The sequence below is a fragment of the Martes martes genome (genome assembly GCF_963455335.1).
Source record: "Martes martes genome assembly, chromosome: 4".
NCBI lineage: Eukaryota > Metazoa > Chordata > Mammalia > Carnivora > Mustelidae > Martes > Martes martes.
In genome coordinates this window covers 647,233-672,045 of record NC_137891.1, presented here as the reverse complement: position 1 = coordinate 672,045, position 24,813 = coordinate 647,233, and the positions used below count along the sequence as shown (strand labels likewise).

Below are 24,813 nucleotides of genomic sequence, written 5' to 3'. Positions count from 1 at the left end.
CAGCGCCCCTGTTTATTATTCTCGAACTTTGTGCTGGGAGGTAGCTGAGCGACTTAGGAACAATTTGATCCTTTCAGGTCTTATTTTTGGCTTTGTTAGGTGAGACCAGAAGGGCACTTAGTTTACAGCCCGTTTTACTTTGCGCTGAGGCAAGACTCTCCCGAGCGCTCTTCCCAACACTGTGGCTCGCGCTGTTTCCCCGTCCGGCCGCCGAGAGCAGCCCCGTGCTTGGCCTGTTGGGAGTTCTGGGGATTGTTTCTGCTAATCCTGTCGGGTAGGTTTTCCCTGGCTTTTGGTAATTTCTTCTTAAACATGGTGCTTGTATTAGTTTTCCTCTGCTGCTGTAACAAATTTCCATAAACGTCATAGCTTCAACGACGTATATTTAGTGCACTAAGGTTCTTGAGGTCAGAAGTCTGATGTGGCTCTCACCAGGCTAAAATCCAGGGGTCAGTCGGGCTATGCTCTTTTCTGGGTTCTCTGGGGAGAAGCTGCTTCCTGCTCTCAGCTTGTTGGCAGAATTCGGTTCACTGTGGTTGTAGGAACAGAGTCCCTGTTTGATCATTGCCTGTGGACTAAGGGACACATCTGACTTTTAGTGGCCGCCCACGTTATGTGGTCCGGAGCCGCCTTCCTGTCTTTAAAGCCAGCCATGGTGGGTTGGGTCCTTCCCACACTTGGAATTTCTCCTTCTCTTTCCATGTCATCCCCTTGACCTTGCTGGGAAGGGTTCTCTGCATTTGAGAACTTACACAGTTAGGCTGGTCTCATCCACGTAATCCCTCCAACCGCAGGGTTTGTACCCTTAATCCTATCTGCTGAGTCCCTTTTTGGCACAGAAGGTAACATACCCACAGGTTCTGGGGGTGAGGACATGGTCACTTTTGGGGACATTATTCTGCCACCCAGCATTGACCAGTAAGTCAGCTGAGTGACCAAGGACCCTCCGCAGGTCTCTGGGGTTCTCGCTGGTCCCGGAGTCTGCAAGCTGGCAGGACCTGATCTCCTAAGATACTCCCGGTGTGTCTCAACTCGGGTATATTGCTGCGTCCTCCTGACTCCTGGATGCACCCCCCAGACAGTGAGCTGGAGTGATCGAGGGCTCCTGGCCTTCATGTCCTGATGTCCGTCACCGAGGTGACTGAGAACTACCGTTCCTCTTGAGTTGTTTGGGTCAGGAGAGCAAATGGTGCGTTCTTCCCGTCTGGGCTAGGAGCTCATGTCTCATGCTTGTTTCCTTACGTTTTCTCCTGTTTGAGCTGGGTGCACATGGCCGTTTGCACTTCTCTGAAGAGCTCTCCAAACCTGCTGATCCCGAGTTGGTTTACCCTGGTTCCTTCCTGGGTGGTGGAGGAAGGCAGCCGTGGCTTCCACGGGGCGAAGCCTCTGCTCCAGAGACCGCAGCTTGCCCCGTGCCTTCAGACCGCAGGCCTAGGACTCGGGGTCTAGGTTCCTTCCGGCGGTGCTGCTGCCTCTGGCGAGTATCTTTGGGCTCTTGTGGCACTTGCTGCCGGCGAACCTCACACCCCGCCCGACAGCCGTGACGTTTCCAGCCCTTGATGCTTGGGGTTTGCGGTTTTTGCCTTCTTGCTCTGCCACAAATGAAACGTGTGTTTCTGTGTCTTGTTTCCCTTGTTACTTTTAGATGCTTTCCAGGCAGAAAGGGGAAACACCTTGCTGATGCCAGCGTCTTTAAGCCAGTCTTCTCCATCTGCTTTCTAGCGGCTTGTGATTCCTGGAGATGCCTGGTTTGCTAATTTTATCTTGTTTTCTAGTGCTCTTATGGATTTACTCTTTCAAAACTTGCATCCTTGGGACACCTGCTGGCTCAGTCAGTAGAGCATGTGACTTTTTTTTTTTTTAAGATTTTTTATTTTATTTATTTGACAGAGAGAGAGAAAGCATATACAAGTAGGGGGAGTGGCAAAGGGAGAGGGAAAAGCAGGCTCCCCGCTGAGTAGGGAGCCCGATGTGGGACTCGATCCGAGGACCCCGGGATCATGACCTGAGCCGAAGGCAGAGGCTTAACCCACTGAGCCACCCGGGCCCCCAGCATGCAGCTCTTGATCTTGGGTTGTGAGCTTGAGCCCCAGGCTGGGCGTAGAGAGATTAGTTAAAAAGAAAATCTTAAAAATATATAACAAAAGAAAAACTTGCATCTTTTCTGTCATTTCTTTGAGGTTTTGTTGGGGTGGACGTACGCTTGAGGCCATCTCCCTTCCTGAGCTGGAGTCCTCGCGCACATCTCATTCCGCCACCACGATCGCTGTGATTTCTCACTTTGCTTCTTCCCTTTTGTGTCCGTAGCCAGACGAGCGTCGTTTGTTAGGGGCAGGTCACGGCAACCCGCCTCTATCATCTCTGTCCTTTTATGTCTGAGAGGTAATCCGGGGGGCCCAGTGTGGAAGAGATCGGTGAAGGGGCGGCGGAGTTGCCGGCAGACAGCAGACGTCGTGTCAGAAAGCCGTCAGCGATCGGGCTCTCTGCTCAGCAGGGAGCCTGCTTCCCCCCCACCCCTCTCTGCCTGCATCTCTGCCTACTTGTGATCTCAGTCTGTCAAATAAATAAATAAAAGCTTTAAAAAAAAAAAAAAGCCGTCCGCGACCTCGCTGAGGGCTGATGGCCCCTCTGACCTTAAGGGCTTTGGAGAGTGCAACGTAGGTCTCACCTCGTGACCCTGTAGGGAAGGGGCAGAGGCACTTGCATACTGATGGACTTAGTCTCTCAAAGCCTGCAATGCTTGAAAACTGCACCTCTTTTTTTAAAGATTTATTTTATTTATATATATATATATAAAATATATATTATATATTTATATGTTATATTATATATATAAATAATATATATATTATTTATATATTTATAAAATAATAATAAAATAAAATAAATTAAATAAAAATAAATAAATAAAGGGGCGCCTGGGTGGCTCAGTGGGTTAAAGCCTCTGCCTTCGGCTCAGGTCATGGTCTCAGGATCCTGGGATCGAGCCCCACATCGGGCTCTCTGCTCAGCGGGGAGCCTGCTTCCTCCTCTCTCTCTGCCTGCTTCTCTGTGATCTCCATCTGTCAAATAAGTAAATAAAAACTTAAAAAATTTTTTTAAATAAATAAATAACATAATAAATAATATTTATAAATATAATAAGTATAAATATAAATAAAATAATAAATAATATAAATAAAAATATAAAATAAAAAATAATAAAATAAATAATATTTATTTATTTGACAGAGAGACACAGCGAGAGAGGGAACACAAGCAGGGGGAGCAGGAGAGAGGGAAGGAGGCTCCCCACTGAGCAGAGAGCCTGATGTGGGGCTCGATCCCAGGATCCTGGGACCATCACCTGAACCAAAGGCTAACGCTTAAGGACTGAGCCACCCAGGCTCCTCAAGATTTATTTTATTTAGAGAGAAAGTGGGTGAGGGAGAGGCAGAGGGAGAGGGAGGGAGAGTCTCCAGAGGACCTCCACTGAGTGTGGAGCCCGACACGGGGCTCCGTATGACAACCCTGAGACCGTGACCTACACTGAAACCAAGAGTCGGTCCCTCGACCGACGGAGCCCCCCAGGCGCTCCGAAAGCTGCACCTCTTAAATGCCATGGGCCGTGTGGATGGTCGGTCTCTGGTGTCAGGGAACCCGCTAGATCCCCGTGCTGCCCACCCAGGCTGTCTGAGCCACGACGAGGCTCATTCTGTGCCGTGCTGGGATTCTCGGGCTCGGTGGGTCCTGAGCCTTTGGTGATCAAGGCTGTCGGTCCTGGCCCTCGGGGCGCGTTTCTCTGCCCGCACAGACTGCTGGTGACGTCCGCCTTAGGTGTGCCCCGTCTCCTCTGCAGAGCTCAGGGAGGTGCCGTAGGTGGAGGCAGCGCCCGTGCTTGCCCGGGTCACCGTGTGGGCTGACGTCACCCCGGTGGGGCTGCCGGGGTGGGGGGGCAGAGGACAGCTGGCAGCTGTTGAGGGAAGCCGCCTTCTGTCCTCCGTGAGCGGCTCCGCCCCGCTGTGGCAGCTCCCGTGGGAGAAGGCACTGGAATCGGGTTTTTTGATGAGGGTTTTTTTTTTTTAATTTTTTAGAGAGAGTGCATGCGAGTCGGGGGGGAAGGGGAGGCGGGGGCCGAGGGAGAGTCTCAAGCAGACTCCCTGCTGAGAGGGGAGCCCGACGTAGGGCTCCATCCGGAGACCCCGAGATCATGACCTGAGACGAAATCAGGAGGTGGAGGCTTAACGGGCTGAGCCCCCCGCACAGGCGCCCTGAAGTCACGTTTTACACACCGCGGTGCCCGCCTGTCGACGCAGGCGGCGTCCGACCTAACTGCTGTGTTTTTGCTTCCTTGAGGTGCGGGAAGAAGCCGTCCGCGTGTGCTGGACCGAGGCGGAGGCGAGATGACCTACGTGAAGAGTGAGTGCGGGGGTCCCGCGGGCAGGAGCACCTGGCGTTGGGCGGCGTCTCTGCGAGCCACTAGGGCCCTGGGCTGCTCCCGGGCGGGGCGGCTTCGCCCCTGGCCCCGAGCCCGTAGCGCCGGCGTTTATGGCAGCCGCGGTCCCGCGGGGGCAGGAGGCGTGAAGCGGTCAGGGCCTGGGGAGTCCGGTCAGGGGGCGGGCGGCGCCCCAGGGGTGGGTGGAGGAGGTAGGCGAGGCGGCCGGGGCGGCTGCTGAGGCAGCGGGAACGCGCAGGGGAGCGAGGGGGCGGGCGTCCTGCGGCGGGAGGCCAAGGCGGTGGCTGGCAGGGCGGGCTGGGCCTGAGCGCGCACGCCGGGCTTTGTCGTTGCAGAGCTGGCCGCCATCCTGCTGGACGCCGTCACCGACAAGGACCCTCTGGTGCAGGAGCAGGTGTGTGGCGCCCTGTGCGCCCTGGGAGAGGCTGCGCCGGAGGAGGCGCTCGGCGCCTGTGAGGAGTACCTGCGGCAGCATGAGAAGGTAGTCCCTGCCCCGCGGGGCCGGGCGCGGGGGCGGCGTCTGTAGGTGATGGTGGGTCCCCGGCTGTGCAGTCAGTCGCGGTGGGCAGAAAGCGGCGTTCCCGTGAGGTGGGGCGTTTCCGGGACAGGTGAGCCCCCTGGTCTTGTGGCCAGTGCCTCGGCCCGTGTGGGGGCACCGGCTGGGGACGGTGCCGCGTCCAGCGGTCACACACAGGGGGTGTGTTGCTGTCCCCGGTCAGTCACTGGCCAGAGACTGAGCCGCTCTCCTTGCCAGGGTCTGGGCTGTCCCCCAGGGAGAGGAGGCCCCTTGTCGTCAGCTGCAGCGGGAGGAGTGCTCCGCGGTGCGGGCGGGAGTGGGGGCTGCCCCAGGAGACGGGCCTTTCCCTCACCCTCCTGCTGCCTGCTGGCGGGGCAGGGGCCGGGCAGGGGCGGCAGACCCCTGGGCACCTGTGTGCTGCCTGTGCCCCGGGGGGACCCTGTCGGGGCTGCCGGAGCGCCTCTGAGCCAGCGGTCCTCCTGGCCTCACTGCTGCCTGCTGGGTCTCGGCTCCGTGGCGCTGTGACGCCGCTGGTCCCTGTGCACTGTCTCGCGTCTGTCTCAGCGTGTGGTCTGGGAAGGCACTTCTGCAGCCTCCAAAGACTGTTTCTCTCTGTGTGTGATTTGACCCCCAGATGTGGAAAAAGGGATCTCTCTGCAATGGGAGGTCATTCTCTCTCATGTCTCGGGTGCCATCTCCTGGGGGAGCAGCTCCGTCCCCCGAGTGGCCACTGAGCCGATTGTTCCTGGGTGTCTGTGTTGGTGTAGGACGCTAGGACAGCCCACGGGCGCCGGGGTTAGAGACGCACCGTTCTTGGTGCGAGAGTGCGCCCCCACGCTTGGGCACCGCGCGCCCACCGTGGCTCTTCCGTGGCTCCGTGGAGCTTCGCGCTGCTTCTGTGCTGGGCACCAGTGCCCTTCTCAGTGGCGCAGAAGGGGCCGGCCGCGATGTGCTGAATCAGCGTCCGATGGGACCACAGATCGGGGCCACCCCGGCCGCTTGAGGGGCCGGCCAGGGAGCGCTTACTGAGGGCGGCTAAAGGAGCCCTTGTTAGTTCTAGCGATTCGTTGCAAAATTTAAGTGGGCTTCATGCTTGTCATTTTCTAGCTCACTTATGATTTTATGATTTTATGATTTTATCCCACTTCTAGCCTTTCGGTTTCTTTAACCAACTTATTTTAACCAACATAAAAATCTTGCCCCACATTTGCATATTTGCGGTAAAAGTGCACTCAGTGGGAAGCCCTGTCCTGCGGAAGCGTGCTCCTCTCCGGGCGCCTCTCTCCCCCAAAGGCCGCTCCAGGGTCTGCCACTCCTTGTGCTTCATCCCCGCCAGGCTTCACGGGGCCTCTCCCCGGAGGGAGCGCGGGCAGGGCGCGCACGGGGGTGCTCAGGCAGGGGCGGGGAGTGACCGCGGGAACAGAGGCAAAAGTCGCCATCCGCGCCTGTCGAGCTCACTCCGACAAGACCAGACTTGTGCTCGTCCCGGTTCCGGAGGCTGGGAGGCCCAGGCCGCTGCGCGGCAGCTCCCATGTATGGCGGGGACCCCCTTCTTGGTGTACAGACCGCCATCTCCTCACCATGTCCTCACACGGCAGAGGGGACTGGGGGCTTTCTGGGGTCTCTTTAGAAGGCACTGATTCCCCCCATGGGGCTCCACCCTCGTGACCTACTCACCGCCCGAAGACCCTGCTCCCGCTGCCGTCCCTCCGGGGCTCGGTTCCCTCATGGGCGTTTCGGGGGCCAGTCTCTAGCAGTAGAGAAGCCCAACTTGCCAGTAGTGACTGAAGCTTTTCTTCTCTTCGTTCTGCATTTTCGGGCCGGTTTCAACGTCATGTGCTCCTATCTGGTTTCCTCTAGAATCTCATCCTAACGTAAGGGACTCGTAACCGGCCACTCGTCAGCTCACTCCAGGTCTCCACACGGAGGCTGCAGGGGCCGCAGCAGGCAAGCCCGGGTGTGGGTGTGGGTCCCGTCCCACCGGGCCAGTCGGCTCAAACCGCGTGAACCCACCTCCCCCGTGAGAAGCGGAGTGGATTCTCTAGTCACGTAAGGGACTTGAGAGCCTGACGTCAGAACACAAAGCCGCGGTGGCCACTGCTGCAGCTGAAGGGGGGGTTGCCTGTGGTGCTGTTAGTCTGCCGGGACCGTCCGCGTCTGCTGGAGGGAGCAGCTTCGGCGTCTCAGGTCAGGGCCTTAGACGGCTGTGCGCCTCACCCCGTGCCCTGGGACCTCCCGTGGCCAGGGTCCAGCCTACACGTGGCCTGGGTGGCCAGGTCAGTCTCTATAGCAGGTGTGGTCCGTTGGGGGGGAGGGACAGAACAGTGGGTCCTCTGGCGACCCACCGCACATTGACTGTCGAGCCGGAAGTCTCGCACACGCCCACTGTGGGCCCGGATCGGCAGCAGGCGGGCCCAGTGCGCTGTCCCCGTCTGTCCCAGCTCAGCTCCTGCTGCGCTCGGGTGACAGAGGGGCTGTGGTTTTATCCCTGTGCGCACGGGGCCTGTGGAGGCCTGACGGAAAACCTCTGTGGGAACCCGACAAGTCTCACTCTGGCGTGACTGGTGCTCTGCCTGCTGGACTTCCGAGGGCAATGGGAAATAGGGGGGAAACCCCACATTTTCTTTAAAAACAAGCAGCTGTTGTAGTCTCTGTCAAAATCCCAATGATGTTTTTTTGCAGGAATAGGAAAAGCCATCGTAAAATTCCTATGGAATCTCAGGGGACCCGGGATAGCCCAGACAGTGTTAAAAGAGAACAAAGCCGGGAGCTCATGCTTCTTGACCTCAGAACCTGCTGCAGAGCCACTGGAGTCAGACAGGGCAGTGGGGACAGGCATAGAGACAGACACGTAGATGAGCGGAATAGGACTGAGAGCCCAGGAGTAAACCCTCGTGTGTGGTCGGATGCATTTTAACAAAATTTATGACCAAGGGAAGAAAACCAAAAACTAGAGCTTTCCCCCGGAAAACTAGGGCAGATCATGTGATCTGTTCGTATATCTAGAGATGTTTATGATGTGTTGGCTTTTTTCAGGAGCAAAAATCATGTCCATTTTTGGGGCCCGCCCTGGGAGGGAGCTTGTGCTCTGGACTGAGCAACGGCCGTGTCGGCTGTATGCCCCTGCTTTCCTAGGCTCCTTCAGCCTGAGTCGTCTCTCTACCTTGCCACTTTGTCTCTGGTCCCGCAAGTTCAGTCCTGTCTCAGCGCGGGCCCGGGTACCACCCACTGCCACCAGGATGCTCCATTCCTGGGGGCTGGGGTCCTCAGGAAAGGCCAGTCTTGGTCTTCCCCTGCCCCCAGCAAGTGTCTTGCCCTCTCCGCCAGACTCTGAGCACCTGGGGGCTCCTGGCTGGATGGAGTCTTCCGTGTGGCTGGGCTGGGCTCATCTCCGCGGCCCTGTCATCACAATAGGGTGTCTGGGCTTCCTTGCCTGCCCCCGCCCCGGCCCCACCTGCAGCTTCGCCATCAGCACATGTCCTCAGTCTGGGCGAGGATGAGCGCCCGGTGGCATCGCAGCTGCAAGGTGCAGACGTGGACTGTGTCTGGGCCGGTGGCAGGGCTTGTGCAGGGCCCACCCGGAGCAGAGGAGAAGCCCCAGTGGTGGCTGGGGGCGGCCCCAGGGACGCAGGGGCCGGGCGGCGCCATCGTCTCCCATGTTAGTCTCTGGACCCTTGGGTGTATTTGCCAGTTTGGGGAGGGCTGTGACAGACGAGGCTCCCTGGGGTGGGAAGGGCCCCAGAGTGCGGAGAGGGCCCTCGGGTGGGAGGGCCGGCCAAGTGGTCTCTGACAGGTGCTCCCTGGGAGCCTGGAGGACGCCTGGTGACAGAGACCTCTGCCGTGATGGGGCGTCACGGGGCAGTGCAGCCTCTGGCCGGGAGATCCTGGCCACAGCGGGGAGGGCTGTCGTCACCCCTCGTGAGTCTCGCACAGAACTCTCCTGGCACTGCTGACAGTCAGGTGCCCGGAGTCCCTCTCGCAGTCCTTGCTGGGTGAGGCACTAAGGCGCTGGGCGCACGAGGCATGGTCGGGCGTGCTCCTTTCCGCCCTGCTGGGGCGGCTGCAGGTGCTTTTGTCCTGAGGAGCCCCCCAAGGACAGCAGGAGGCGTCAGCAGGGTGCCTGGGTGCTGGGCTCGCCTTCCAGGACCTTCCTCCATGGTCTCTCTGCTCAGTTGGCACACCCGTACCGGACGATGATCCTGAGGGCCGTGGAGGTGGTTGTGAGCAGCCACATCGGTGAGCTGGACAAGGCCAAGGCCAGGGCTGTCACCCTCCTGGCTTCCAGCGAGATGACCAGGACGAAGGTATGGCTGCACCTGTGTGGCTTGGGGCGGGAAGCCGCTTGCCTAGAACTCTGTACCAGGAGCATCAGGAATGCGGTCACCCGTGACTAGGGGTGGCGATCGAAGCAGAGAGCGAAGTTCCTAAACTCTCAGGGCAGCTGTGGGGGCAGGGGGGCCTGCATCCCAGTTTTTGGGGGTGCTGCTGGGCTCCGCGCGGGGCCTGGCTCCCAGTGCCGGCTCCTTGTGGTGGGAGTGGCAGGTGCTTGGTGGCCTCTCCTGGGCGGGGGAGGGGGGTCCTGTGTCCTTCGGGAGCTCAGGGCGTCAGTGCCCATTTGGGGGGGGGGCAGGAGTTGGTCTATGACTGGCAGCGGGCCGCCAGCGACGTCCTGGTGGCTGTCGGAAAGCGGTTCGTCGGCACGGTGATGGAGGAGCTGCTGAGCAAGTTCCAGCCTGGGGCCCTGCCCCACTGCTTCGTCGTGCAGACCCTCGCCAACCTCTCGGCCTCCAACGGTAGGTGCCACTCGGCCCACCTCCGCCTGCATCCCGGAGCCTGTGGGAAGGGCCTCTGCACCACCTGGCCCAGGCCCCCTCTGCCTCTCCAGGGGGGGCGCGGGGAGGCCAGGCCCGATGAGGCGGGGGTGGCGGGTACCCACTCACGCACCCCCCTTCTGCAGTGTTCGGCATGGTGCCCTTCCTGACGTCCATCCTGAGTACCATGCTGCCCATGCTGGGCATGGCCAAGCACGACGCGATGAGGGTGGCGTTCTGCTGCGGTAAGATGGGGTCTCTGAAGGCGGGCGAGGCCTCCGGGGAGGGGGCTGGGAGCAACCTGCCCCCCACCCCCAGCCTCTGTGGAGGGTCATGAGTCCTCTGGGCTCCAGGAGGAGAGCAGGGCACCGGCGGGTGCCTGCAGGCGTGCGGGTGGAGACTCGGCCTCTGCCTCCGGCTGTCCTGGCAGCTGGTGGGGACCGCTCTACCTCACCGGCGGGTCCCTGAGGCCTGGACCTTTGTGGGGGCGCGGGAAGAGCCCTCTCCAGAGCCGCAGGGGCTTCCCGCTTTACTCCGTGCTCAGGGCCGGGCGCCTCGGAGAGCGGTCTTCACTCCGCTCCCACCTCCTCTGTCTGCTGCCCTCCGCGTGGCTGGGCAGGGGCTGGGCCTCCCTCCACAGCCGCAGCACCGCTGTACCCTGCGCCTTCCTCAGGAACCCTGCCAGCTCTGGCACCGACGGGAGGGCCGGGAGCGCCGGGTCAGCCCAGACCCTCGGAACAGGACTCTGGTTAGGAGGGTCCCGGACGTGGCAGGGGCTGGTGACGGGATAGGGTCAGGGGCCGCCCGGAGCTCAGCTGAGGGGTTGCTGGCTCTTTGCTGGCGGCCTTGTCCTGCCGTTGCCGCTTGGTGCCCCGCAGGTGGGCTGGAGCCTGGGAAAGCTGCCGGCCCGTGCGCACCTGGGGGCTTTCGAAGCCAGGGACTAGAGCTTTGGGCCCTAGCCCGCCCTGCTCACCGTGGCTTTGGGTCCTGGGTCCCCGCATGGGGCTCCAGCTTCTGCCACCCTCCTTACGGCCCCTCGTTCACATCTCACTTGGCCCTGCCGTGGCCTCCTTCCTGCCAGCTCCTTGGTTCCTCCGCTGCACGCTGCCAGACTCCCTGGGTTGTATACGGAAACTCCCTGACGCGGTTCTGGCTGAAGAGACAGCTTGTGACGGGGTCCCGGGGCAGCTGAGCTGGGATCTCCCACCGAGCGGGGACGCGGAGCGGGACACAGAAGGGACAGGCCGTGTGGGGTGTGGGGGCATGAGCCCCCGGTATATACTTAGAGGTGCGGAAGACAAGGCAGGGGGTTGGGAGGCCATCTGGGACGGGGTGCGTCCGGGCTGGAAGGGAGGTGAGAAGAGCCCCAGGGCACAGTCGCCGCCCGCCCCGCGCAGCTCCCCGGAAGGGCACGGCGGTCTGCAGCCGCCGCGACTCGAACAGGAGACTGACCCGCGGCGATGAAGCCCTGATCGCTTCCCCGTGGCAGTTTTTACTCTGTCTGCGTCTTCTCTCGCGTGTGAAGCGGGCCTGTTTCTCCAGCAGACGCTCAGCTGCAGGACGTCCCCGTAGCGGCCTGCGGGCCTCCTGTCCTGGCGGGCAGGCCTGTGTCCCCTGAGGACGACGGTCCCGGGCCAAGCACAGGACCCGTGCGCGCTCGAAGGTCCTCGCTGGTTGGGGTCCTAGGACCCTGGGCCGGGGGCGGGGAGAGCTGGGACGCGCAGAGGTGGAGCTGGCGTCCCCGGGAGCGGGTGTGCGAGGGGCCCGGCTGTCAGATCGGCGCCGAGACTTGGCGGAAGCAGACCCTCGGGGAGAGGAAAGGCGCCCTTAACCCCTCGGGGAGGCGGGAGGGGGGAGCGGAGCGTGTTGCCGTGAGGCAGCTGCTGCCAGAGAGCACAGCTGCACTCTCCGGGGTGACAGACGCAGTGACGGGGGCGACCAGAGATGGAAGAGGAGGCTGAGGGGAGCTCCCGAAAATAGCACAAATACAAATATACGGAAAGTGGAGAAGGCAGGACCGGCGTGACGTCGCGTCCAAGCAGACCCCGTGGGAAGAGCGCAGGGGCAAGCGGGCGCGGGAGCTGGCGGGGCGCAGCGCGGCCGGGGCGGGGGCGGGGCGGCAGGGCCCTCCGGGCACCCGCACCAAGACACTTTGTGGGGCGGCCCCTCCCCTGCGCAGAGGAGGGCGCCGAGCACGATGGACTTGCACCCCGCCCAGAGGCCGTGTGCGGGGCCCTGTCCACGGCCGGGGGAGGCCCCGGACGCGGGCAGGCGGTGCAGGAGGTGCGAGCTGGCGAGCTGCGCTCCCCTGGGGCAGGTGGTGTGGAAAGCTGCGGACCCGTCATGAGTAAGAGAAGGTCCGCCCCAGTGTTTGCTTCTGGAGGAAAGGAAATCAAGGTTGGGGAGGGCATAGGAGAATGGCCTTCGACCTGTGTGTGTGTGTGTGTGTGTGTGTGTGTGACTGAGTGACAGGTAAAACCTAGTAACAAAGTGGGGAGGTTGATTTCTGCTTCCGGCAACAGAGTGGTCTGTCACCCTGAAAAACCTCGCTACAGAATGCTAAGAAACGCCGGTCAGCCTGACGACCATCCTGATGATGGAGCTCAGAGAGGCGAGAGCACTGGGGGGACAGGACGAGAGCAGGCTCTGGCCCCGCTCCACATGGCAGCAGCCGTGCGGCAGGTGGGGGCGCGTCTGCCTGGGCCAGACCCTCCAGAAACCCGTGATGACATGGAAGGGCTCCAGGACATGGTTTTCTCCCGAAGTTTTTTTATTTTTTAAAATGTTTTGTTTACTTGAGAGAGAGAGAGGGCACACAGCAGGGGGAGTGGGAGAGGGAGAAGCAGACTCCCCGCTGAGCACAGAGCCCGGACTTGGGGCTCGGTCCCAGGACCCCAAGATCATGACCTGAACTGAAGGCAGATGCTTAACGACTGAGCCAGCCAGGCGTCCCTCTTCTGAAATTTCTTTAAATTCTCTTTCTTGGGAACTCAACTGATGGCCCCCGTGTACACCGAAGGGTCTGGCTCATTCTTTCTGTCCGACTGGGGAGCCCGCGCTGGGAAGTTAGCCGCGTAAGCTGGCCGCGTGAGAGCTGGGCTGCACAGGCTAGTGGGCCCGCAGGGGGAGGCGGCAGATCCCTGGGGGTCGCTTCCGAGGGGTTCTTGCAGGCTGGTGTGGTGCCCTCCCCACGAGGCCTGGAAGTCATTGGCCCTCCTGGCCACTGCCTGGCTGCTCCATTACCCAGCCCTTAGCAGGGCCCCACGGAGCGGGGCCACACGGAGCGGGGCCACACGACGGGGCCCTCACTCGGTCTTCCCTTGACCCAGCGCCAGCCCTTGCTGACCACTCCTAGGCCTTCGTCTCTGCCTGGACTTGCCCGCCCGGCTGTCCACGTGCGCAGTCGCGGTGGGAGACGCGGCGTGCTGCCCCCGGCCTGCCCCACCCCAGCCTGGGCCCTGCGACTGCGGCAGAGTGAGCGGCACTTGTGGCCATCTGGGAGGGGTGAGGGGGGCACGGCACCTCCGCCTTTTGCCTTACAGCCGGCTGCCGTGGGCCGGGCGCTGTGAACCCAGGCCATCCGGTGCTGGTTGGTACCCGTGTTGGTTTCCCAGAGCCGCTGTGACACAGTACCCCAAATTAGGGCGCTTCAGTGAGAGAAATGGGGGGCGCCTGGTTGGCTCTGTCGGTGGAGCGTGTGACTCTTCGTCTCGGGATTATGAGTTCGAGCCCTACGTTGGGTGTAGGAATTACTTAAAATCTTTAAAAAAAAGATAAAAAGATAAAAATACTCTGTCATGGTTCTGGAGGCCAGAAGTGCGAGATAGCTGTCGCCAGGGTTGGTTTCTTCGGGGCTCAGAGGCTCTGCTCCCTGGCCCCCCACCCCCACCAGCATCTGGTCTGTGCCCTGCTGCCACCCCGCTGTCTCCTCTCTGTGTCTCTGTGTTCTCTTCTAGGGACACAGTCACGTACGGTTTAGGGCCCACCATACCCCGCCTCCGTCGCAGCTTAAGCAGTCGTATCTGCAGAGAGCTGCTTGATTCCGGGAAGGACGTGGGTGTGGCCGCTGTGCTGGGGGGGATGCCTTGCAGGTGGCTGGGGGCGCTGTTGTCAGGGTAACCGGCGCCCTCACCCCTCACCCCTGCGACAGCTCTGCAGCACTTCAGCGAGAGCATTCTGGAGTACCTGGCCGACCTGGACCAAGCCCCGGACCCCACGGTCAGGAAGGACACCTTTGCCACCGACATGCTCAGTGCCTACGACATCCTCTTCAACTGCTGGCTGCAGAGCCGCGAAGCCAAGGTGGCACTCGTCAGTGTGTCAGGAGCCTGTGGTCCTCCTTGAAGGCTGCTTCCCCCACCAACGGGGTCCTGGGCTGCTGTCCACACAGGCTTCTAGTCCCTTCTGTGTCCTGCCCTCTGGCTCGGGGTGGGGGTTGCATTGGGGAGTGGGGGTGCCCTGTGCAGGGTCCCTACAGAATAAGGCTTGTTTCCTGCCCTCCTACCCCTCTCTGCCTGGACGCGGCTCATTGTCGGGGTGGGGGGGGGTTGGTCTCCTTCACGGCCTCCCTCCCTGGCCACTGTCCAGACCCTGGCTGTGTGTGGTCACACTGACCTCTCTGCCTCTGGACCCCTTTCGGACCCCCAGTTATGTGATAACGTGGCTTTCCTCACTTGCGGCCCTGGGTCCTCGGTGAATGGACCTTTTGCCGCTTCTCCACTTGGGTCAGTAGTTCGGACCTGAGCGGCACGATGCTCTCGTTCTCAGCTCCGGCTCGCTGTGGTGGAGGCCCTGGGCCCCATGAGCCACCTGCTGCCTGGCGAGAAGCTGGAGGAGCAGCTGCCCAAGCTCCTGCCCGGGGTCCTGGCCCTCTACAAGAAGCACGCGGAGACCTTCCACGTGTCCAAGGTGCGCACCTGCACGCCGTGGCCTGTGCAGAGCTCTGTCCCAGGGACTGGTCCCCACCTGGCTGGGACAGGAGGGTGTGGGCACCTGGGAAGGGCGGCTCAGAGTGCTGTTAGAGGCGGTGGTGGGTGGGGCCCGGTCACACTTGTCGCTGCCCTGCCCCGCCCAGGGGTGCTTCACCTCGACTATGCCGCCTGTCCCAAGACTTGTCCTCGTCTCTTCATTCTTGACTTGAAAGTAGGTCTCCCTTACCTGAGCCCTGGAGTGGGGTCTTTGTGGCTAGGAGATGGGGCTAGGGGCTTGAAGTAGGACCGACGGCTCCTGTCCTCTGTGTCTGAGCAGAGCCTGGGCCAGATCCTCGAGGCCGCGGTGAGCGTGGGCAGCCGCACGCTGGAGCCACAGCTGGACTCGCTCCTGGCCGCCCTGCATGCGCAGGTAGGGTGCACGGGGACGGGAGCGGGGAGGGGGGGCGCCTGTGGCTGCGCGGGCTGGGGATCCACAGGGAGGGTGCAGGGGGGCACCCTGGGGACGGGGCTGGTAGGACCGGGCCGTTCCTGGTGCTGGCCGTGGCCAGGTCTTGGGTGCAGATGCCTGCTGAGGCATGCAGGGGGCAAGAGTGGGGTCCAGCCTGGCAGCGCTGAAGTTGGGGTGTTCCTGGACCACGGGTGTGACCCTGGGCTGAAGCTTCTCCCCGGCAGGAGTGGGCCGGAAGGCGGGAGAGAGGCCCGAGATGGCCTGGGGGCATCTGCCCTGGCTGTGGGCCACTGTCCATGGAGAGGGGAGGGGTCCTGAAAAACAGCGGGGCTGGGCTCCTGGGGGCCCATGAGCTGTGCAGCCCCCTCTCTCTAGGTCAGAGGAGAGGTGTGGAGGTCCCAGGAGCAGAGGCCGGCGGGTGGAGTGGTAGGTAGTCCTGTCCCCAGACTCTGAAAGAGGAAAGAGGGACATAAAACGAGAGAGAGAGGAGGGGGCGGACATGGGCCTCCTTCGTGCTCTGCGGCCCTGCGGCCCCTCCCACAGCACCCGGAACACAGGCCCGGCCCCACGTGGTCTGCCCAGCCAGGGGCAGGGAGGGCTGCAGTAGAGAAATTGAACAAAGGTAATGAACTTGAAAAATGGTGAAATGGATAGATTCCTGAAAAAATGAAAACGTCCAACTTGGCAGAAGAAAGAAAACCCAACTAACCCAGCAAGTGGCATCATCTTCCAAGGCCTCCCGTACCCAGCACACACCGCCCCACAGGCTCTAAGGTTGGGTTCTGCCCGACTCCTAACTGCCGTCCCATAAACGTGGGTTGGGAGACCAGGCGGATTCAGAGCTGCCTGAGGGAGTAAAGTCAGTGCCGTGCAGGGGAAGCCGAGTCTGTAGTGTGAGGTACGCATTCGAGCTAATGGATCCCACACTCTCCTCCCAAGACAGGAGGGACCGAGAAGCTGTCAGGACGCTCCCTCTCAGAAAGCGATCGGGGAAAAGAGCCCGGTACCTTGGTTGACGCAGAAAAAGCTTCTGTGGCCGTTCAGCGTGACCACTGGAAGTCCACGATAGAGACTGGGGAGGAGCTTCTTGACTCCTCCGAGCTCCTGTGCCCACGCCCCGCATACCGCCCCGGGAGTGGGACACAGGCACGTTCCCTTAGGATCAGAGCAGGACCCCCACACCACACCATTGTTGGTGGAGCCTGGAGCCAGTTTTGACGGCGAGAAATAGACATGGGGGGCGTGAGGCTTTGTGGACCGTCGCCCGGCCTCCCTGCCTCATCCCTGGCCCTGCTTTGTTTCTCCCCGCGGCGCCCACTGCCTTCCACACCTACTGGACGCCTGACTGCCCGCTGCTCGCCGCGCCACTGCTGCCGTGGAGGCCACAGCGCGAGGGTGGGGTGTCGTCTGTTTCCACGGCAGCATCTCTGCCCCTGGCACCCCACCTGTCACTCGTAAGCTCTCAGTATTTGTCTGGGGACGAGCGGTTCCCTCCTCGAGACATCCGCTCGTGTCCGAACAGAGTCAGTACGCAGACATTAGAACCTGGGACCACCTTTGCTGCTCAGCTAGGGACAGGGTGGCCCACTAGACAGCGGCCAAAACGCGCTGCAGGCCATAGCAGGAACGTGGTGCACAGTGTCCTAGAGCTGAGGTCACCAAGAGTGTCCACAATACCCGCGGAGAACGAGTTTACTGCTCTGAAAACCTCACGGTGAGAAGAGGGACCACAGCACCACTCGGGATCGCAGGAGGGGCCACGCAGGCCCGCAGAGCAGGGAGGGAGGGAGACGGGCGCAGAGGCCCAGCAGTGGACACGGTGACATTTCCTCTTGCCTCGCAGCGGCCCGTTCACGTCTTCTGTTCTGTTGGGTTTTCGGTTCCCGTACCGACCAGCCCTCCGTCCTGCGCATCCTTCCTGCTCCTGCTTTGTGGTCCTGTGGTTCTGTTCGTGATGGACTCTGCCGCCAAAATTATCTCGTGTTTCCATGTCGCGTACCCGTCTTCTCTGTTGTGCTGTGGGTTTGGTTAGGGTTAGAAAAGCCTCTTGAATTCTGCAAGTCGTTTTCCAGATCTTCCTAGCGCCCAGTATACTTTTATTGTTTAATCCGCCTGGACCTTATCTTGGGAACCCGTGAGCGAGAGTCCGTCTCCTCTCCAGAGGACTGTCCGGGCATTAGTTACCTCTCGCCGTGGAGCTAGTTGTTCCAAAACTTGGCGCCTTCCCACAGCAGCCGGTGGTCACTCCGCAGCCACTGTCGGTGCAGATCTGGGCGTGGCTCAGCCGCGAGGTTCCGGTTCAGGGTCTCGTGTGAGGACAGTGAAGACTCGGCCGCGGCTGGGGGCTCTGCCTCCACCAGGCTGGCGGCCTTGCTTCCAGCGCAGCGGCTCTCCCCGGGGCCGCTCGCCCGTCCTCACGACCTGGCCGCTGGCCTCCCCCGGAGGGAGAGCCTGCTGCGGTGCCTTTCGTGACCCGATGCCTTTCCGTACAGTGGGAGAAGCAAGGAACTCCCTGGGAGGCTGGGCCAGTGCCTGCCCCTTGCCCACGTCCCCCAGCTGTCTGAACGCCCGCGGGGTCCAGCACGGGGCCGAGCCCGCGGTCCTGGGGTCTCACTCCGTGCTGTCGCGGCCCGCCCCGCTCCTGCCTCGAGGTTGGGCTGTACTGGAGACTTGCTGCAGGGCCGTCTGCACGGAGGCCCCGTGGGCATCCTTTACCATCAGCCTGACCCGGGGCGGGAGCGGGGTGCCGCTGCAGAGCTCAGCCCCAGGTGACTGCAGGGGTGGGGGTGGGGGAGGCTTCCACGTCGTGGGCCGAGGGCTGGTGGACCCTAGAGACACAGCTACCAGCAGCTTCGGTTCTTAACCGGTGCAGCAATTTTATTTTTATTTTCTTACAATTTTGAATGAATCAGCACTAGGTGCTTTGGTTTCCAGTGTTTTCTATACTCTAGAGATCAGTGCCCAAGGAGGTGTGATGCTGGTTCCTGGCTCCTGGCGGGAAGGAGCCGGGCCTCAGCTCCCCTGATGCACAGGGGCCGGCTGTGTGTCTGCCGTCCCCCCAACCAGCCGCAGGGGCGGAGGCTCGGGTCCCTGCAGCAGCCTCGGCTCTCCCCAAGAGCGTGCTGGAGCGACCTACGCCTGCCGGCTCGGATGCCCGCTGTGGGGCAGGCAGAAGGCACGAGCCCGGACGGCCTCTTGGGGCCCCGCGAGTGCAGGAGCGCGTGCCCTTCCCGCCCGGCCGGCGCGGCCCTGGGAGGCAGCAGCCTTCCTCCGTGACTGGTGTCTGTCTTCTGTCCCTTGGAGCAGATCTGCGTGCCCGTGGAGTCGTCCAGCCCCCTGGTGGTGAGCAACCAAAAGGAGGTGCTGCGCTGCTGCACCGTGCTGGGTAAGCCGTGGCCGCCCTCCCGCGGGCGTCTGCTCCCTGGGGCGCCTGGGCGCCGCCTGTGTGCAGGGGGCAGCTTTGCTCAGGGCTTGGAGCTGAGGAGCTTTCTGTGCCCACCTGTCCCTGGGCCCCTGCGTAGCTCCGCAGCCCTGGGTTTGCGCACGCCAGTGCCCGGCAGGGAGCGGAGGTAATTACAAACCCTTTTCTTGGATGTTGCTTGCCCTGCAGCTCGCTGCGCACCTGACCGCATACTGGCCTTCCTGCTGCCCAAGCTCGATGCCAGCAACGAGAGGACCCGCGTGGGCACCCTGCAGGTCGTGAGGCACGTCATCAACTCAGCTGGTGAGTGTCCGGTGGGGGCAGGGCCTGGAAACGGCAGATACTGTACATCTTTCAGATGAAGGGAACATCTTGCTCTTTTTTTTTTTTTTACGATTTTATTTATTTGAGGGAGCATGAGCGAGCACGGGTAGGGAGAGGGACAGAGAGGGACAGGCAGATTGCCCACTCAGCATGGAGGCCAACCCAGGGCTTGATCCCATGACCCTGAGATCATGACCTGTGCTGAAACCAAGAGTTGGACACTCAACCGACTGAGCCCCCAGGCACCCCTTTCTCTGATTCTTTTTTTTTAAGATTTTATTCATTTGTCAGACAGAAAGAGCACGAGCAGGGGGAGGAGCAGAGGGGGAAGCAGGCCCCCCGCTGAGCAGGGACCCCCCCCCCAATGTGCGGTTCCATCCCAGGACCCTGGGATCATGACCTGAGCTGAAGGCCGACCCTTAACTGACTGAGCCCCCCAGGCGTCCCCCTTTCTCCGACTCTTAAAAAAAATTTCCCTATTTCCTATTTTGCAAAATTCCAAACTCTTTGAAAAATCACCTTTCTGCCCGGCAGCAAATGCCCATCGTAGACGTTTGCCTTTTTGGGCTGCTGGAACGCTGGGGCCCTGCGCTCCTTCCCCGGGCCAGACGTCCCCTGCCAGCCCCTGGCCTGATGGCTCAGACATGTCCCATGTCACCTGTCCTGGCTACCCTGGGGGGGCCCAGTCAGAGAGACCTGTCAGTCGGGTGTGGGCCCCAGGGAAGGGCGCAGCTGGCCGTCGGGCAGAACACCCGTCAGCCTGCGTGTGTCTCTGACGCCCTCAGACGGAAGGCTCCAGGCTTCTGCTTCTGAGACCCACGGAGCCAGCAGCGGGCTCGCTCTGTGTCCTTGCCGGCTCTGGTCAGTCTCACTTCAGCCATTGTGGTCGACACACATCACATCCCGCTCTGGTTTGTTTTGGTTATTTTAAAGATTTACTTATTTTAGGGGCGCCTGGGTGGCTCAGCGGCTTAAAGCCTCTGCCTTCGGCTCAGGTCATGATCTCAGGGTCCTGGGATCGAGCCCCATGTCGGGCTCTCTGCTCAGCGGGGAGCCTGCCTCCCCACCCCTCTGCCTGCTGCTCTGCCTACTTGTGATCTCTCTCTCTCTCTCTCTGTGTCAAATAAATAAATAAAAATCTTTAAAAAAAATAAAATTAAAAAAAAGATTTACTTATTTTAGAGAGTGCACGGAAACGGGGGAGGGGCAGCGGGAGAGGGAGAGAGACAACCCTCACTGAGTGTGCAGTCTGACTCGGGCTCAGTCCACGACCCCGAGTCCACGACCCGAGCCGGAACCGAGAGCCAGACGCTTGACCGACTGCGCTCCCTGCGCGCCCCTCGTTTTGGTTTTTACAAAAGTAAAGCACGTACTTAGTTTGACTTACGGTGAGAAACCCAGTAATAGCTTGTTGATCTAACAGAAGTCCTGAAACGCGTCTTTTCCAGTGACAGCAGCACCTTATCCTTGTTCTCTTCCCCTCTGCTGAGACCTGCGCAACACTCAGCATTGTGTGGCACTGGCGTGAAGGACCCGTGGGTGATGCAGCCTGTCCCCGGGCGGGGCGGCGTAGACCAGAGCCCCTCCCCCCACTGCAGGCCTCCCTGATCCCAGGAGCTGCAGTGCCCCCTGTACTGGCTGTGTCCCCCCCGGTGCCAGCTGTGTCCCCCCACATCCCCGTGCCGGCTGTGTCTGCGGCCCTGTTCACGCCCTGGGCACCTGCGGAAAGGCCCCATCACGGTCTGATTTGTAGGTGAGGGTAGTAAGGCTTCGTGTTAGCATGAACGGCAGGTGAGGGATGCACACCCAGCTTCGGGTGAGCCAGGGCCCTGCTCTTTCTAGAAGTTCTCAAATTTCGAGTTAAAATAATTTAATATGAGTAAGAAGTTGGGGCCATGATTAGATTCCTCTGAACTGGGACCCAGGAGGCCTTTCTTGTGTGGGTGGACACTGCCATGCCCGCCGGGTCGGCCGCACGAAGGACGCTCTTGCTTCTTCCTTCCTTCCCTTGCACTGTCTTCGAGCTTCGGGCGGGGTCACCGAAAACTGGTGACAGTCTGAGTTTCCTTACAAGTGATTCCGTCTGTTTTTCCTCGACGCCCAAAGGATGTTTATTTTTTTATTATAAACCCAGAAATTTTATTGGCTATGTTGGCTCTTCTGGGGGTGATATTTTTCCCAGATCTGTCAAGTCCCTTTTCAGGATGTAGTTTCAAATCTTATTTTGCCTCAGGATTTTTATTTTTATTATTTTTTAAAGATTTTACTTATTGGTGTGCCTGGGTGGCTCAGTGGGTTAAGCCTCTGCCTTCGGCTCAGGTCATGATCCCAGGGTCCCGGGATCGAGCCCCTCATCAGGCTCCCTGCTCAGCAGGAAACCTGCTTCTCCCTCTCCCACTCCCCCTGCTTGTGCTCCCTCTCTCACTGTGTCTTCTATCAAATAAATAGATAAAATCTTTAAAAAAAAAAGATTTTATTTATTAGAGAGAGTAAGAGAGAGCAGAAGCAGGGGGAGCAGCAGAGCCAGAGGGAGAAGCTGGCTCTCTGCTGACCAGGGAGCCCAGCGCGGGGCTCGATCCCGGGACCCCGGGATCATGACCTGAGCTGAAGGCAGAGGCTTCACGACTGAGCCCCCTGGGCATCCCCACAGCTTAGAGCTTTGTCACTTGTACACCGCGAGGTATCCTAGTTTAGTCATTGAAAACCCGATACATTCATCAGTGTCTTCTTTTTCTGGAGTGTTGCTGTTTTGTTTATGATTGTTATACATGCAGTAGGGGCGCCTGGGGGGGCTCAGTGGGTTAAAGCCTCTGCCTTCGGCTCAGGTCATGGTCTCAGGGTCCTGGGATCGAGCCCCACGTCGGGCTCTGCTCAGCGGGGAGCCTGCTTCCTCCTCTCTCTCTGCCTGTCTCTCTGCCTGCCTGTGATCTCTGTCAAATAAGTAAATAAAGTCTTTTTAAGAAAATCTTAAAGGCTCATATGGATGAGTAAGTTCGATTATATTTGCTTTTAGAAGTCATTATTTGGGGAGGGGTGGGAAAGTAAAAGGCGTTATTTTATGTCACATCTGAAAAAAAACATCTTAAGTGCTCACGGGTTTTCACATAGTTATCGCAGTCGTTGCCATTATTGAAGCTCAGGTTGTGTCAGCCGTGGGCTGCGGGAACCTCTTCGGGGCCTGAGGCTCGGCGTGGCCGCTGGGGCCTCCGGCAGCTGGTGCTCTATGCGCTTCGATGTTTCTTGGCCCCAACCTGGAATCAGCCGTTTCTCCAAAAAGTCCTATTTCCTTAGTGAGAAACTGTCCTTAACGACAGTGGTCCGGGGCTGGGTGTGCTGGTCACCTCTCGGTGGTCGCGTTTTGGGTCTTTGCGGAGAGAGCTGGAGCGCGCCGCTGCTGCAGACACAGGGCGAGAGTGCCGGGAACTCGCGTGGGCATTTCCGATTCGACACCCAGGCCACACAGCCTCGACTGGTACTCTATTCTCTGGTTTCTTTTTCTTTCAAGTCTAGTAATTTCACTAGAACGTCCTGGTGTTGGTCACTGTGGGTCAGACGCTGCGGGGAGGGCAGGGAGCCTTGTCTTCAGCGCCCCCCCCGCCCCCCGCCCGTGGCCGCCCCCACAGCCCCACTCCCATGGCACCGGGAGGTCCCTTGCCCTGCACACTGCCTGGCCAGCCCTCTTCTGCCGCCTGCGCGTAGCTCGGGTGTGCCCTGCTCCGAAGAGCCCTGGGACCCTGACTGCTGCTCCAGACTGGGTCCCCCGTCGACGATGGTCTGCACCTTTCAGGACATTTGTAATGTGATGGCCCGATGGGTCGTCTGCTTGTGTTCTGTCTCCGCTCGTCCCAAGGGCCTGGCTCACGGCTGGAGCCAGTCGAAGCTGCCGGTGGTGGCACCACCAGTCGACCGCGTGCCGGTGAGACCAGTGCTTTCCCACTCTCCTGTTATGCTGCGCCTCAGGGACATGGGACTGGGCTGACATCAGTCCTTGGCCCACGTCCCCACCTCCCTGAGCCCTCGTGTCCCCTTGCCCCATTTCCTGGCGGGCCCTGCTCACCATCTGCGCAAGTTTCTCCAGTGGGTTGTTTGCATTCTTAGCTCTTTGTAACCTTTTTTTTTTTTTAAAGATTTTATTTATTTATTTGACAGACAGAGATCACAAGTAGGCAGAGAGGCAGGCAGAGAGAGAGGAGAAAGCAGGCTCCCTGCCGAGCAGAGAGCCTGACACGGGGCTTGATCCCAGGACCCTGGGATCATGGCCTGAGCCGAAAGCAGAGGCCTTAACCCACTGAGCCACCCAGGTGCCCTCTTTGTAACCTTTTTTTGGGAAACAGAAACACGAGTGCCAGCTCACGGGGCACGCGTGCGTCCGTGCCGCTTCACCTGATGGGATGTCTTCAGTGTCCTCTGGCTCGCTCCTGCGCCGAGAGCTGGCCCACAGCCCGGGCCGCGCCCGTCGCTCCAGCGTGCCGTCCTGCACGGGCTGGCCCAGATGCGGGCGTGCTGGTGCGGACCCTCAGCTTGCGCGGCGAGACCCAGCCGTCTTCGTGGCCTGGCCTGCCAGGGTCCCCAGGGCCCCGAGCGCTCCTGCCGCTCTCCAGCCCTGCCCTCGTGCAGCTCTGCCCCGTCTCTGTCTCTGCCTGTTGGGCGGATAACCCTGCGCCTCCCTGGCCAGCGCGTGGCGGAGTGCAGCGGCTTGCCTTCCTGTCGGCCCCGGGGCTTGGTCGTGTCTCTTGGCCAATTCTCTCTTCTTCTGTATTTTTCTCATCAACCAGCCGGATTCCCTTGTGCGCCGAGCACAGGAGCACGCTGGCTGTGTGTTGTATCTCCACCGTGGTGGCCACCTTGCAGGCCTCCTTGTGCCCTCCTCAGTCTCGGCGGAACCTTCGCCGCCTTCCTGTGGCCCCTGCTCTGCTTTCCTGCTGGGCGTCCGGGAAGGGCCTCTGCAGCATCTTGCCGGAGGGGCTGTTTGTCCCACAGCAGGGTCGGGAATCGTGTTTTCTTGGCTTGCGCGTCTCCTGTTGTGGCCAGGAGCCCACCCTGGCTTTCTCATGGCTGCCACGGGGCCGAGCATGGGCATGAGCGATGGGCTCGGCGCCGTCAGGATGACCCCTGGGGCGCCTCGCGGGCTCAGTCGGAGGAGCAGCTCTTGATCTTGGGGTTGTGGGTTCGAGCCCCACATTGGGCACAGAGATGCCTTAAAAATGAAATCTTTAGGGGCGCCTGGGGGGCTCAGTGGGTTTAAGCCTCTGCCTTCGGCTCAGTTCATGATCCCAGGGTCCTGGGATCGAGCCCCGCATCGGGCTCTCTGCTTGGCGGGGAGCCTGCTTCCCCCTCTCTGCCTGCCTCTCTGCCTACTTGTGATCTCTGCCTGTCAAATAAATAAATAAATAAATAAATTCTTTTAAAAAAAAAAGAAATCTTTAAAAAACTAAAGTGCCCTCCCACCGTGTGCCTTGAAGGTCCCTGTGCTGTGGACACTTGTGTCTCTGTCCTCGTTCCTGTTGGTCTCAGGGCCACTTCCTGACGGCCGCCTTCAGTCTCTGCTTTCCTGTCCGGAGACGAAGGCTGACCTTGCTGCTGTCGGGTGGGAGACGGTCCTCAGAGCAGCGGCGGCAGCACAGCTGGGAATATGTGGGAAGTGCCCACGTGCGCCCGCCGACAGGCCTGCCGGGACTGGGGTGCTGGTGGACGCCCCCCAAACCTGCTTCTGCCTGACTGAGGGCACTCTCGTACCTGTTGCCCTAAATTATCTACCGTCCAGCTTCTTCTTGGGCAAAAATAATGTTATTTGGGAAAAAAGTCACTTGTCCCCCAAGGGAAGTGGGCGGGCTTTGCCAAAGTGCTGTCCCCTCCCTCTGCTGAGGACCAGGCTGCGGCCAGACCCTGGCGATGGGGCACTGGGGTGGACGGGCCAGCCAGCCTC

The 24,813-nt window shown here is 60.4% G+C and overlaps 1 protein-coding gene across 6 annotated transcripts in view; it reads left to right on the top strand.

The window, feature by feature from the left end:
- Nucleotides 1–24,813, top strand: part of MROH1 (maestro heat like repeat family member 1) — a gene marked incomplete at its 3' end in the record, with an annotated part of 63,764 nt that overhangs the window by 10,372 nt on the left and 28,579 nt on the right. For all 6 annotated transcript variants that reach the window (XM_080800090.1, XM_080800092.1, XM_080800091.1 and 3 more), the window contains exons 2-11: nt 4,336–4,398; nt 4,771–4,916; nt 9,125–9,256; nt 9,583–9,745; nt 9,910–10,008; nt 13,914–14,065; nt 14,531–14,671; nt 15,011–15,103; nt 18,449–18,527; nt 18,753–18,866. In XM_080800090.1, the coding sequence (XP_080656216.1) occupies nt 4,383–4,398; nt 4,771–4,916; nt 9,125–9,256; nt 9,583–9,745; nt 9,910–10,008; nt 13,914–14,065; nt 14,531–14,671; nt 15,011–15,103; nt 18,449–18,527; nt 18,753–18,866 (1,135 nt within the window). In that variant the 5' untranslated portion in view covers nt 4,336–4,382. The remainder of the gene's footprint in view (nt 1–4,335; nt 4,399–4,770; nt 4,917–9,124; nt 9,257–9,582; nt 9,746–9,909; nt 10,009–13,913; nt 14,066–14,530; nt 14,672–15,010; nt 15,104–18,448; nt 18,528–18,752; nt 18,867–24,813) is intronic.